The 12,993-nt window shown below is 30.9% G+C and overlaps 1 protein-coding gene across 6 annotated transcripts in view; it reads left to right on the top strand.

Annotated features, from left to right (window-relative positions):
* The window catches only part of LOC126742792 (eukaryotic translation initiation factor 4E transporter-like), an 83,576-nt gene that overhangs the window by 51,218 nt on the left and 19,365 nt on the right, over positions 1 to 12,993 (top strand). For 5 of the 6 annotated variants that reach the window (XM_050449587.1, XM_050449586.1, XM_050449584.1 and 2 more), the window contains 6 exons: positions 1,113 to 1,190; positions 2,073 to 2,244; positions 2,914 to 3,036; positions 3,925 to 4,176; positions 8,587 to 8,877; positions 11,302 to 11,421. In XM_050449587.1, the coding sequence (XP_050305544.1) occupies positions 1,113 to 1,190; positions 2,073 to 2,244; positions 2,914 to 3,036; positions 3,925 to 4,176; positions 8,587 to 8,877; positions 11,302 to 11,421 (1,036 nt within the window). The remainder of the gene's footprint in view (positions 1 to 1,112; positions 1,191 to 2,072; positions 2,245 to 2,913; positions 3,037 to 3,924; positions 4,177 to 8,586; positions 8,878 to 11,301; positions 11,422 to 12,993) is intronic. The other variant, XM_050449588.1, reaches the window with a different exon arrangement.

Genomic DNA, 12,993 nt, shown 5'->3' with positions numbered 1-12,993 from the left:
GCCCGTTTATATTTTCATATTATCATATTTTTTGTATCATAATAAATAAAACACCAAATTGTTTTATGCAAATTTATTATTCAAAAATATAGCAACAAAAAAGTTTTGATGCAAAAAAAATATAACCCAACTAAATTAAAATCAGTTCAATATTTCGTGTAGTACCCCTTCTCCTTAATAACATCTGCACATCGTCTTGGCATGGACTCAATTAATTTCATAATATAGTCATCAGTTCACTTCTTTCCAAGCCTTTTCCACTATTTCAAAGAGAATATTTGTATTAGAGCATGTTTGGATCGTTGTCATGGTGAAATATGGCTGTTACTGGCATTACTTCATCCATATATGGCACTAAATGTGTTTGCAGAATTAATTAGAGCAAGCAAGTATAGATTATAGAGTAAGCAAGAGAAGCAGTATTAATTTAGAAAATACTACCTCATATTATGTTCAATTATTAAAAAGAAGAAGAAATCTTAAAGACTTAAATCGTGAACGGTACAAGTCCAATAATTCTTAAATACAATAATTTGCCTGAGGTATAATAGTTTTTTTATAGACCGAGGAGTTAAGGTTTTATCTACCAACCTCCGAGCTCGATCCTTCTTTTCAAAATTTTACCTAACTTTCTGTTTCTTAGTGAAAAACCTATTTATTGAATAAGAAAGAATCTAATTTGAACCAATATATTTCGTTTCGATAGTTAAATCTACTACTGTTATCAAGGTAAATGAGATAAAATAAATTCAAATTAAATATATAAAACTTATAAAATATATAAATCTTTTTTGTATCTCTTTGATTCTTTTAAAAACGCTTTTTTTTAAATTGATACTTATTTGACTTTTATAAACTGTTTCAAAAACAAAGTGATATAACAGTTGATATATAACCGGTATGATGTAACAGTTAATACTTAAATTATATGGATTTTGAGTTCTAGGTGTCAATAATAGTGATGCTCGTTTAAATTTTAATTAATTATTAGACATTCTTTTTCGTCATCTAAATCATACCCAGGCGAATATGGTAGCTAATAATTTAACTTCTTTAATATAGTTGGTAGCAACTCGGTACAAAGTCACTAATATAAATTTTTTCTTGTATAGTTACAGCAAGCTGGTGTTCACTCATCTCAGAACGGCCCTGTTGGTAAAGCGTCGGGACCGCCTATGAGTCTTCTCGAAGTAAGTACCCCTTCAACCATAATTTATATTCTTTGGTTATACAGGGAGATTAACGCTCCACTTATATGGTATATAGGGTACCCCTGGTATAAGGAATATTTCAATTGATTGAATTATTAAGATAAAGGGAGATTTCCGTAGAGAGCCTGAAAACCTGACCTGAGAATGTAAAAACGATACAATACTTTTGTGCCCAGGTCAGGGTTATAACAATGACAACGAATTTTTGATAAGTAATACATTATTGCAAATTTTATTTTAGATTAAATCGAATAACTACTTTTATCGTTTACGGTTTAATATTAACAAATCACACACAAGTTTTTTACTATGCATAGGTCTATAGAAGTCTATTTGAGGTTTTAAACTAGATTTTATGTCAGAAGTATATGTTTTTAATGAGTGTCCCTCTAAGAACGATTCTCCTATGACCTGTGTAAAAAAATACTGTTAAAAGAGACTATAAGAAATTGCTGTTGCGAGACTATAAGAAGTTAGCGGCGGTTTGAAAATAATTTTGAGCAATTGGCCATTGCCTCTTTGTTCACAATTTTTTTTTTGCATGCCATATGACTAATACTAATACCGATATTTGCAAAAAATTCATAAAAAATTCTGCCATATTGCCTGTAATGTAATAAATAATAACCATTTATAACTGCTGATTATCTACCACTCCTCTGAAAAGCAGGGGCTTCTTCTCTATTGCAATAATTCTAAAGCAATTAAAACATGCGCGTAGTTTTTTAAATTTAAATAAATATTGAAAAAAATATTTAAAAAAAATTCTAACAAACTGTGGTAATTTTGAAGTATATCCGGGTATAGATTCTCAACAATTTTTTTAAATGAAAAATACCAGAATTTATTTATATTTTTTAGATGCTTAATCATTCCCAGCAACAAGATGAAGCTCGCTTCGCTGCGGCCCAAGCTGCAGTTGCTAATCAACAGATGCTGAATGTTATGCATGCTCAGCAACAGCCGCCTATTAACGATCTCACTTTAAAACTACAACAAGCTCAGCTGCAGCATAAACAAATGGATATGCTCGGTAAGTAATACAGTAAGGTAAGATACTGCAAGAAAATATTGCGCTTAATTAAAATACCTGTTAATAATTGTGTAAAACGTAGTATGAGATAGATATGTATATATTATAGTCATGTGCAATATTACTGCTGCAATTGAAATTTCCTCGTGCTCTGTGTAAAAATTCATAAAAGTTGGTAAATTTCATCCTTATAAAATTAAACCTCTGAACTGGACAAGTGACTTAATTTAAGAAATTCAGATTTATTTTAATTTTTATTTGATAACAGTATATTTTCTATAATAATATAATAGTAATCAAGAGCTGACTTTCAACGAGATTTCAGTCACGAATATCAAAAATTAAATTGTTTATGTTATATAGTCATAAAATTCATTATTTTTTAAATTAGCTTGAGTGATAACTTATTACAAATGAACACAATAATAAAAGTAATATCATTATACTTAATTAACTTTTATTAAGATGGACAAATAAGATGTACATATACTATGATTAATTTTCTTTCAATAAAGCGGTACAACATTATACTGGAAACATCTTCATCGTCTTATTCTATTACTTCTTGGTCATGGCAAAGATAGAAATGCTTTTTTAAATAACCTCTCAATAAATTGCTAATATACTGTATATTTCTGTTTTTAATAGAAGGAATTGATTCTATTGTAGGTAAGCTTATGTCCGGTAATGTTGCTGCGTCCGCCCACATGCGGGGCAGTCCACTAATGGATATGGGTACCCAGCAGAGTAGAGAGCTGTTAAATCGACCCGAGGCCCAAGCTATTTTACAGGGTAAACATTTATTTAAAATACATATGTATTGATCCAAGTTTAACAACTAATAGCTCTTAGCATAGAAGATTATGAAAGAATGTAGTGTGTACCACTGAAAAGACCATAAAAAATACTGAATAACGTGACATATAAAAGTGTCAAAGCAAAATTATTAGACTGCAAAATTATAAAAAGAGACTGTTAAATTAAATGATTGAAATTAAGAAACGCCAATGGAATAAAAATAATAACAGGACGTTTACAATCTTAAGTAATTCTTATTTCAACCTTATTAGCAACATAAGAAAAAAACTAGGAACACCTTGTACATAGGTCATAGAGTATTTGAGTCTCCAGGTATATTTATCTTAACAATTTATAACAACATACAACTTATCAATGTTATTCTTTTTTTTCCTTTACAATAAAATGATAAGAAGATTAGCTGCTTCAAAGACGATTATCTTACAGCTTTTGTCCCAATTCATCTCCCAAAGTAGGTGGTTAAAAAAATATGAAGCTTAGACCACGAAAATCCTATAAATCGTTGTACTTATTATGGTTTTGCAATTGTTATTATTAACGAAGACGGTCTGCGATATCTGTATATGCACTGTTTTCAGTTTGATAGAATGATTCTCATATTATCTGTTGTAACCTTTTTTAATTCAAAACAGTTTAGAAACGTTTTAAATACTAGTTTTTTTTTGTTTTTAGCTGTCACATCTTAATAATCAAATTTTTCAAAACAATTTATATTATACCAATCACTTCATTAAGCCGGCACTTTAAATAATAATCAGTAAGCAAGCTTCATAATTCTAGGCATCCTTAATACCAGCGTGAATATTAATATTACGTTTTGCTCAACCAATGAAATTATGACTTTGAATTGGGTATTGACAGGCCTCAAACGCGGCGAAATAACCATCCAACACCTATACCAGCAGTTGGCCAATCCTGCCTTGCAGCCTCGTCATCGTGACATGTTATTCAGTATTCTTAAATTGCACGGAAATAGTGGTAATTCTTCCAGCTATGGCCCAAGTCCCAGGGTTTTAAGTCCGGTACCATTGTCGGCTCATCACTTGTATCCTCCGCAGCAACAAGCGCAGATACAACAGCAACAGTTGCGTGTCTCACCTTTACCGCCGAATGGTGAGTCGTGTGACAATGTTGGCCAGTCCTCAATTTGGTTTTTATATTGCTTCTAGTATATTTTGATTTGCCTGCTTTCTCAGCTTGGATATTTTATTGCTTTGATTGCTCATTTTGAAAGTTTAAATGTTAGTTGTTGATGCTTTTTTGCACGTGTTTTGTTTTTGCTTGTATTTATAGCGACACTGGGTTATGATGTTGATTTATTAGCTGTTAAAAAAGGTTAGCAAATTTGGACAATGGCTTGTTATCTTATAGTTTTTTTTTTAATATTTAAGTTTGATTTTAATTTCCACTGATAAATACGCAATCTTAGAAAAATAGAAAGTACGTGCGTAAGCTTTGTATACTATTTGGAAAAATCACTTCTTCAAACCGTGTACCTGTATAGATTTGGCGTTTTAAGCATCAGTTTCTTTGAAAGCACTTGTTGTAAGGTAATTAATTTTTTTATAAATATATATTTTTATATCTAGGTATATAGGGAGTGATTGGCAACGAATGGTAGGTTAGACATACATATATAGAAATATAGAAAACGTTTATACTATAGAGAATATTTTTTTAAATATTAAAAACAGTATTCTGTATTATAATTTATTTCTGAACACTATTACTCTTTTGTGTGCAATGGTTCCTAAACTTGCAGATTTTAATAAAAATTATTTGTTTATTTTTGTAGCTGCAATTAAATGAATTGCGTATTAATCGGAATGAATCTATTGCGAAATAAATTAAATTTCGATTCGTCGATAGAAACAACGTGTTGTAAAGTTTTTTTTGCTGGTATTTGATCAAAAATCCAGTAATCTTCTCCTTCCAAATCGCGCCGTTGATAAAAAAAGTTTTTTTTTATTAGCATCTAAATAATTTATCTTGTCTTTTGGTTTTTTCTTGATACCTCAATTATTTTTTAGCTAATATTTGGCCGGAAGAAGTAAAGATAGGCAATGCAAGACAGTATATATCAAAAAGTTCAATCTACATCAAAACTTTTAAATAAATCTATATTTTCAAGATGTAATAAGTATTTGGTATTTAACTTTTAAAATCTTTAACAGTTGCTATAATGTGGACTCTTCTGTAAGTCAAGCCTACTAACGGTATCAATATCCCTTGGTAATAGTATATAGTATATATCACATAATTATGTACCACATCTTCTTATTGCAAGATAATTCATTAATTTTCAGAGAGGTGTTATTCAGTTCTCTATGTATAAACTTTTTTTGTATTATATGCTTGTATTTATTTTGTAGTCCCTTAATGTAATAAAATACTTTATAAAAGCCTTATTCTTATGATGTATATTTAACTATCTAAATCTGTAAATCTATTTTAAATTTTCGTTGATAGATAATAAATCGTGGCGCTTTTAGCTACTCGCTACTTTTGCTACCAAATAAAAAAACCATTCACATAACTTAAAAATTATTTTGCGTTGTTGTGTACATGTTACTGAAAACTTTAGCTTGATCACAAAATGATTTTTTACATGCAGCCTATTGTGTGTCGCCAATTAGGGCTACCAGCCCAAATCATCTGGCGGTGCCTGGTGAGTGTGCATTTTAAATACAAAATATTTTTGCTAGACTACATTAGTCTTAAATTAATAATGAGTTTTAGGTTAGGTTAACTTATCAAGATAATTATGATGTGATTTGTTTAATATCTGATTTTTATTTGACTATATGGGCGTAAATGTTAAGTAAAGATAATGAATTTTAAAGATAGATTACTACTCAACCATATCCAAGTGGCCGATGAGATGCGCAGACGAAAGAGTGAACGAGTTAGTATGCGACAGGGATAGAAAACTATAAACCTAATACAAAATGTTAAATTCCCATATTTCGGCAGAGTTAAGACTCGGCATATTTTAGCCGTGGATTTTAAGAATTTGTGCAACTTTTATTAGTATTTAAAAAAAATAATACATGAGCTAAATGCATTTTTGCCTGCCTTAAGTTTTGAGATAGTCGGAGTATCTGAAACAAGGCTGAGTCCACAGATAAATTCTCAAGTGGTTAAAATTCTGGGTTATAACTTCATAAGGCAAGATGGAGTGGGCCGAGGAGGGGGAGGAGTAGGTAAATGTGAAGGATTATTTTGATTATGTTTTGGAAAAAATTAATATACTTAAAGCATTTATATTAAACAAATATGGATTAAATTAAAAATTAACAAACAGACTTATCTTTTTGGTTGCATCTATAGGCCGCCCTCCTATAAAACGGTGAACTTTTTATCTCTGTTTGACAATGTGCTTACCTCGCTTACCCCAATATGTGATAATATCTGTTGTACAGGAGATTTTATTTTGGACTATTTGAGCTATTTGCTAAAGATGTTAATGAGTTTAACTTGTTGGATAATGTTGGTCTTATGCAAGTAATCTTGAATCCAACGCGAATTTCACAAACCACAAGTTCTATATAGACTTATTAAGGTGTTAGAAAAAATAATTCACCACCAAATAACCAAACATGCTCAACATAATAAATACCAGCGGATGTGCAGTCTGGATTTCGAAAGGGCCGATCATAATTTATTATTAGCAATTTTATCTTATGTAGGATTTAAAAGAGATGCGATTCAATTTTTTAAATATGATTTGACAGGAAGAAGTCAGTGTGTCAGGATTGATAGAATGTTCTCTAGCTCACAGCATATTCTCTGCGAGGGTCCCTCAGGTATCGGTTATAAGTCCATTATTATATGCCATATATACATTAAATATTAATAAAATAATAAAAACATGTAAAGTTCACTACTACGCGGATGATACAGAACTATATTACTCGTTTTTTTAAGAGCAAGCTCGTGAGTCGCTTCAATGTATTAATACAGAATTAGAAAACTTAAGATCTATTTCCCTACAGCATTTTCTTTATTTAAATCCCAGCAAGTGTTTGTTAATATTTGGTCCTAAAAATTATTAAAATTATTTAAAATCAAATTGTTAGGGTAGGTGACGTGTGTTTAGAAATAAAGGAAAATATAAAAAAATCTTGGTCATTTGTCAGGTGAAAACTCTTTCAGAAAGTTATCACAGTATCGCACAACTTAATTAAAATCAAAGTTTGCCACATATCCCTTTAATTCAGCTCAAACTATCTCAATTGGGTTTAGATCTGGATCTGGTGGTAATCGTACCTTTGCATTAAAGAGTTCATTTATTTCATAACATTTATTCCATTATAATATGGGTCATTATCGTTTACAATCACAGTTCTTGGTTTTAAATTTGGAATTAGATACTCCGTGTCACACTTTTTATAATTTTCGTAGTTCATATAATAATGAAAGTTACTTGTGGCATTTGATTTCCAACCTATATATGTGTTAGGAACAAACTCGTTTTTACCACCTGCATGCATTATAATAAGGTTTAGTCCTTTGTCTATCGATTTTTTAGTATCTACCAAACTCTCATCACTCCATTCTTTAGTGTGGATATGAGATAAATAATATTATTTTCTTCCGTGTATATTATGTCGTGCTCTTCTCTATTTTGTTCGATTGTTTTGAAATTATCTCCAACAAAAACCAATTTTGTGGACCTCTTTACGAACTCTTTTTACATTCTTAATAGCCGGTATTTTCGACAATTTTTTTCGGAATGGTTTTTAATGTAGGAACCTTCTTTGCCATCACATGATGATTAAGTCTCTGCAAAATTCTCAAATCTGCATCGTTCAGAAGATCTTTAAAACTTCTGTTTCTGTTTCTTTTTTTGGGGGTTAAAAATGATGTTGCTGTATTATAGGTGGATTAAGATTTATGTCTAAGGAAATATTTATTAGAAAATAACTCTTTAAGAGGGATATTGACTTCTCCAGCCAATTCTTCAGTTTACATAAAATTTAATAAATTGGTAATTATTTCACGACTTTGACGCATTAATAATTTATTTTTTATTTTACTCTTAAAGACATTTTAAAATTCCTAAGTTTCGAAAATGTGCAAAAACACCTCTCACTACCACTTAAATAATATCGATTATATCACTCGGCTATAACACTACGATGTAAAGTAACAGGCCTCTACGACCAGCGTCCCTTAAACGATCTAATGTCTTCGTCAAAGGGTTTTGCTACTGCGCATCCAAATTTCATCGGCCACTGGATATGGTTGAGTTGTAATTTATCAGATAAGTAGGTATGATGTAGTAATAGTTTTTCATTTAAGTTTGCTGCACTGAGTTGTTTAATTCCAAATTTATAAATAAATTAGCGCCCTTTTTGTACGAGTACAAAAATACTTTATAAAGGATTTGGCGGCAGCACCTACTTTTTTTTTAACTTAGTAGTACTCTCAACCTTTTTACATACTAAATATCTGAATAAATTCATTTTAATGAGTAGCAGTTTATTTTTAAGCTCCTAACAATAATGTATGTATTTATAGCTATGCACCAGCGCATTCCATCTCCACGCGAACTTCATGTCCACACTCACAATATTCTACAGAGAGCCATGATTAAAAAACGCCTTGAGGAACAGACTGAAAATTTTCGCAAGAAGGAAATGCAAAGGGTAGCTAGTCCCAACCCAGCAGGAACATCATCTCCCGGTGGAATCGGAACTTCTGGTCTTTCTGTAAGCCAACAGAGTGGAAGCAAAGGTGTATCGTCTCCAACACCACTCGCCTTCACACCCACCTCGGTTTTGAGAAAGATGACAGCCGACAAGGATGAAGGTAACGTGTTATCGTAAAGTGATTAGGTTGTGTGTGAATAGACAGATCAAAAGTTAATAGTTTTTTCATACAGCGTGACCTATTCAGTCAGATAAAATTTTATGTTAATAAACCGATTTAATTTTTTTTTAGTGGTCAATTAATGAAAAGTCTACTACGGGATAAAATTTAGATGTATTATTCATGTTTTTAAGACACTCTACAGTACTTATTCCTAGTTTCCTAGATCATCAAATTTCAATTTTTTATTAATGTGTTCATTAAAGAAAAACTTCGCCATCAATATCACATCCGAAAAAAGAACCGAATATTAATTTATTTTACACAATACGAAACAAAATATTCTTGAAGCAGGTGATACTGTTTTTAAAAAAATATATTTTTTTAAATAGTAATAAATTTTTCGTCAGTATTAACTAAATTATTTAATTATTATATTAGCGATCATGAGAAAAGTCGGAAAGCAAAATTATTATACTTTCCGTGCTAACTTTCTTTTCTAAAATTAGCAAAAATATTGCAAAGTGCCAAAGAGTATAGCACAATATTTATATAGCACATTGCAGAATATTTAATAAAAGACATGCAGATCGTCCTAATATTGGCTTTGAGGCCGTAAATAAGGTTAAGGAAATATTTAGTGAAAATTGTATGGTATCAAAATATTTGAAAACTAGAGCTGTAATAAGAAGAAATGCAAATAATGAAATTATTCTAGGTTAGTCTAAAAAATTTCTCATAGCATTTTAAAAAATGTTGACTTTCATGTTTCTAGAGAGTGTCTACGGTGGTGTCCTAAGATAAATAAAATTAAGCCTTATAGGCCAAAATTTCTACACCAACGACATCGATAATAGCGTGACACATACAAAATAACAACGCATAATATATGTACATAACTTTTATGGGAATGTTAAACACTGACTTTGGCAATGCCATTCAGCATCTTTTATCAAATAAACAAAAAAAAATCATTTGTCCAGGGTGTCCAATTTATCCAGTTCAAAGGTATTCTTGCTTTATCTGGATTCCCTTAAGGCTCAGTTCTAGACTCTCTTCTTTTTGGGGCCACCTAAACTCCAATACTATTAAAAAATATGGGGATGACCTTAAAACATCGGCCTCAATTGCTTCCATCGATTATTAAAATATTACTTATTTTATAAACTCACCTGAATATTGATTGAAGTTCTAAGTAATAATGTACACCTCAAAATCCAACCAATCGAATATGATTATTGTATCTACGGAATTTATATTAAACAGGCCTAAATATTTTTCGCGATCTAGGAGTAGTTTTCTGCCTCAAAGATTTATTTGTTAGGTGCTTAGAAAACATAAACTAATACCACCAAAACGTGGATTTTTAGTCAAATTGAGCAAAGGTTTTAAAGATTTGAATAAAGCTGATTTCACATTCATAACGATATAAATTAGAATAGACCTCAGTAGTGTGGTGGCTTCAGTTGATAATTTATTCATCGACAGTCCTTAGAAAGGGTGCAGAAACATGTTTTAAAACTTTTATATTTTAAATTTGCTTCAAAACGCTTCTGTCAAGTTATTCTACAGGGAACCTTTAATATGAACTTACTAGTACTCAGACAGTATCTGTTTAAAATATTTTTATATAAAATAAGAAATAATCAAATTGACTTACTAACACATTATTCTGCAATTTTCATCAATTTATATTTTAGGTGAAACTTATAATAACCTGTCTAACTAGACAATTGAATATATATAAATAGTTATTTATCTACATTCAATTGAGTACTCAAACTGATATGTTGTGGTAGTTTTTCGTTTATCCGTTTTCCGCTTATTTCTTGTCTATTGTCTTTTCTTATTGATTGATATTTTTGTTGTTTTAGTGATAAAATTATTTCTAAAAAAATATCGCTTTTCATATTCATTTTTTCTTATAAAATCTATTTTTTGTCTTGTTCTATTTGTCCATGTCCTGTAATTGGGGACCCGTTGGATTAAATTTTAGAAATGAAAAAAAAAAGTAATTGAAAATATCGCAGGCGCTACTACATTAAAACTATCCAATAATGATGATGGAAAAGTAGAGGCACTAGGAATATAAATTGAAATAAGTTGTGTACTAATAAAAATATTTGAATATATCCAGTCCTCTTTATTAGTAAAATTGGTCTTCAAGATATATTGTAATTTTGGAACCTTTATTAAAGGTTAATGGTGTTTTAAATATTTTATTCGTCTAGAGACAATAAATACATTGTCTTTAGCTTTAAAAAATGAATTTTGTTTAATACAGGGCATTTTTCTAAAATGTGTTTTTTTTCCAATGGAAATGGGTCACACTATGTACAAATGAAATAATGATGATGAATATTCGTTCTATATAATACTGTCCTCCTAGAGTGTCTGGGTTAAAAGTAATTTTACTATTTTTAGGCAAAGAAAATAAAGCTGTTGGTGATAATACATTAAAACAAGGGCGCGCTCTTACAGGAACTCGTCCACCATCTCAAGCTAACAGTCAACAATGGAACCAAGGCTATCCAATGAAGCAAGGTTCGTATTTTTAAAAAAAATCTTAGATGTAATATTATTTTTACTAATAATAATTAATAGGGTTTTTTTGCTAAATGTCATGTCTTATAAAGCACATTACTCCAACACATATGTTCCATCGGGCTTCCACTACAGTCGGGTATCGGAGCATTCTATATTTTAGAACGCTATTTCTGTTCAGTACGAGAATTATCATTATTCCGTCTACGTTAGTTACTTACTTTACATTGATTGTGTTTAAAAATATACTTATTTAAATAATTTGGTACGATCCACACAAATTACATTAATATAGATTTTGCTTATCCAATTTAAATAAGAGGATTGGATTTTATTAAAACTTTGTAAAATCTAATTTAAACACTTGCCGTTTGTCTCCAGCCCTGTCTTCCAGACCATAATACTCGTATTCAATATGGTTTATCTACTACTTTGTCGGGGTGACAGAAATCGATTAAAGTTTTTAGTAGTTTACTATACAGGTTGGGGAATTGAAGACTTCGTATTATCTAACATAATGGCAACACCGCTTCCTCTCGTCGATGAGCGACAGCCTCCGGTCCTCTGATAGGTATTTGCAGTTTTTATTTTATACAAAATAATAATGATAATATCGGCATACCTTGGTTTGCAGTACAATGTAGGAATTTGTTTTCAATTACATTTGAAAAGAGACCGGTTCCTTGCAAAAAACCATTTTAAATGTGGTTTCTAATTATCATTCTTTTGTTATAAAGGCCACACTAAAGTACCAGAACCTTCTATCGAACCTCAAAGGGTCGATTGAACATTTTTGACGAAATAGTCTATTCTCAGATGAATCTTCTTTTCCATTACATGGGCAACACAATCCTTCCGTTATTCGATATTGGTGTCGGGTAAATGAGCACAGGAATTTTAAATTCCATATTCAGTATCATTAAAAATGTAATGTTTGGGCTCGTATTTAGAGCGGTCATATTAAAGAACCATTTTGATGGTATTGATATTTTAAATGTTAAAAATACCTTGAGTTGCTGCAACAAGTTCTTCCTGTTTTTGAATGTGGTAGACAATGGTACAGTGAAAACATCTTGTCGGACTTGCATTGTCTGTTCAGTTTACACTTGATAACGGTTGGAGATACTTACCAACCGAAACGTCGTGTTACAATAAATAAATAAGACAATGCAAGTCCGACAAGATGTTTTCAAGTTCTTCCTGTTATTCAAATCCTTCCTGATTTACACCTGGGATTGGTCTATTTCCGGCTATTTACGAGACGGCTGCCCTGCTCATAATGCGGTTAGGATAAAAGAATTAACAAATACCTACCGTAACTGTATTATTAGTGGTGACTGGTGATATTAAATGGCCTTCTAGACCTCCAGATTTCTCCCCAAATGATTTTTATTTTTGAAGTTATCTTAAGGAGGCCATTTTAAACGCGAGTTTAGTATGCCAATACATTTAGAAAAGTGGTGAGAGAAACTTGTTGAATGTCAATTCCATTTCATCAAAAAAAGTACAAAATTACTTTTTTCTACTACCGTGCGAAGAGTACTCTCTTTACACCCTTCGCAGGGCTTATGA

This window comes from Anthonomus grandis, chromosome 12, assembly GCF_022605725.1.
Source record: "Anthonomus grandis grandis chromosome 12, icAntGran1.3, whole genome shotgun sequence".
NCBI lineage: Eukaryota > Metazoa > Arthropoda > Insecta > Coleoptera > Curculionidae > Anthonomus > Anthonomus grandis.
The sequence above is the reverse complement of the archived record's forward strand: the minus strand, read 5'-3'. Positions and strand labels throughout refer to the sequence as shown.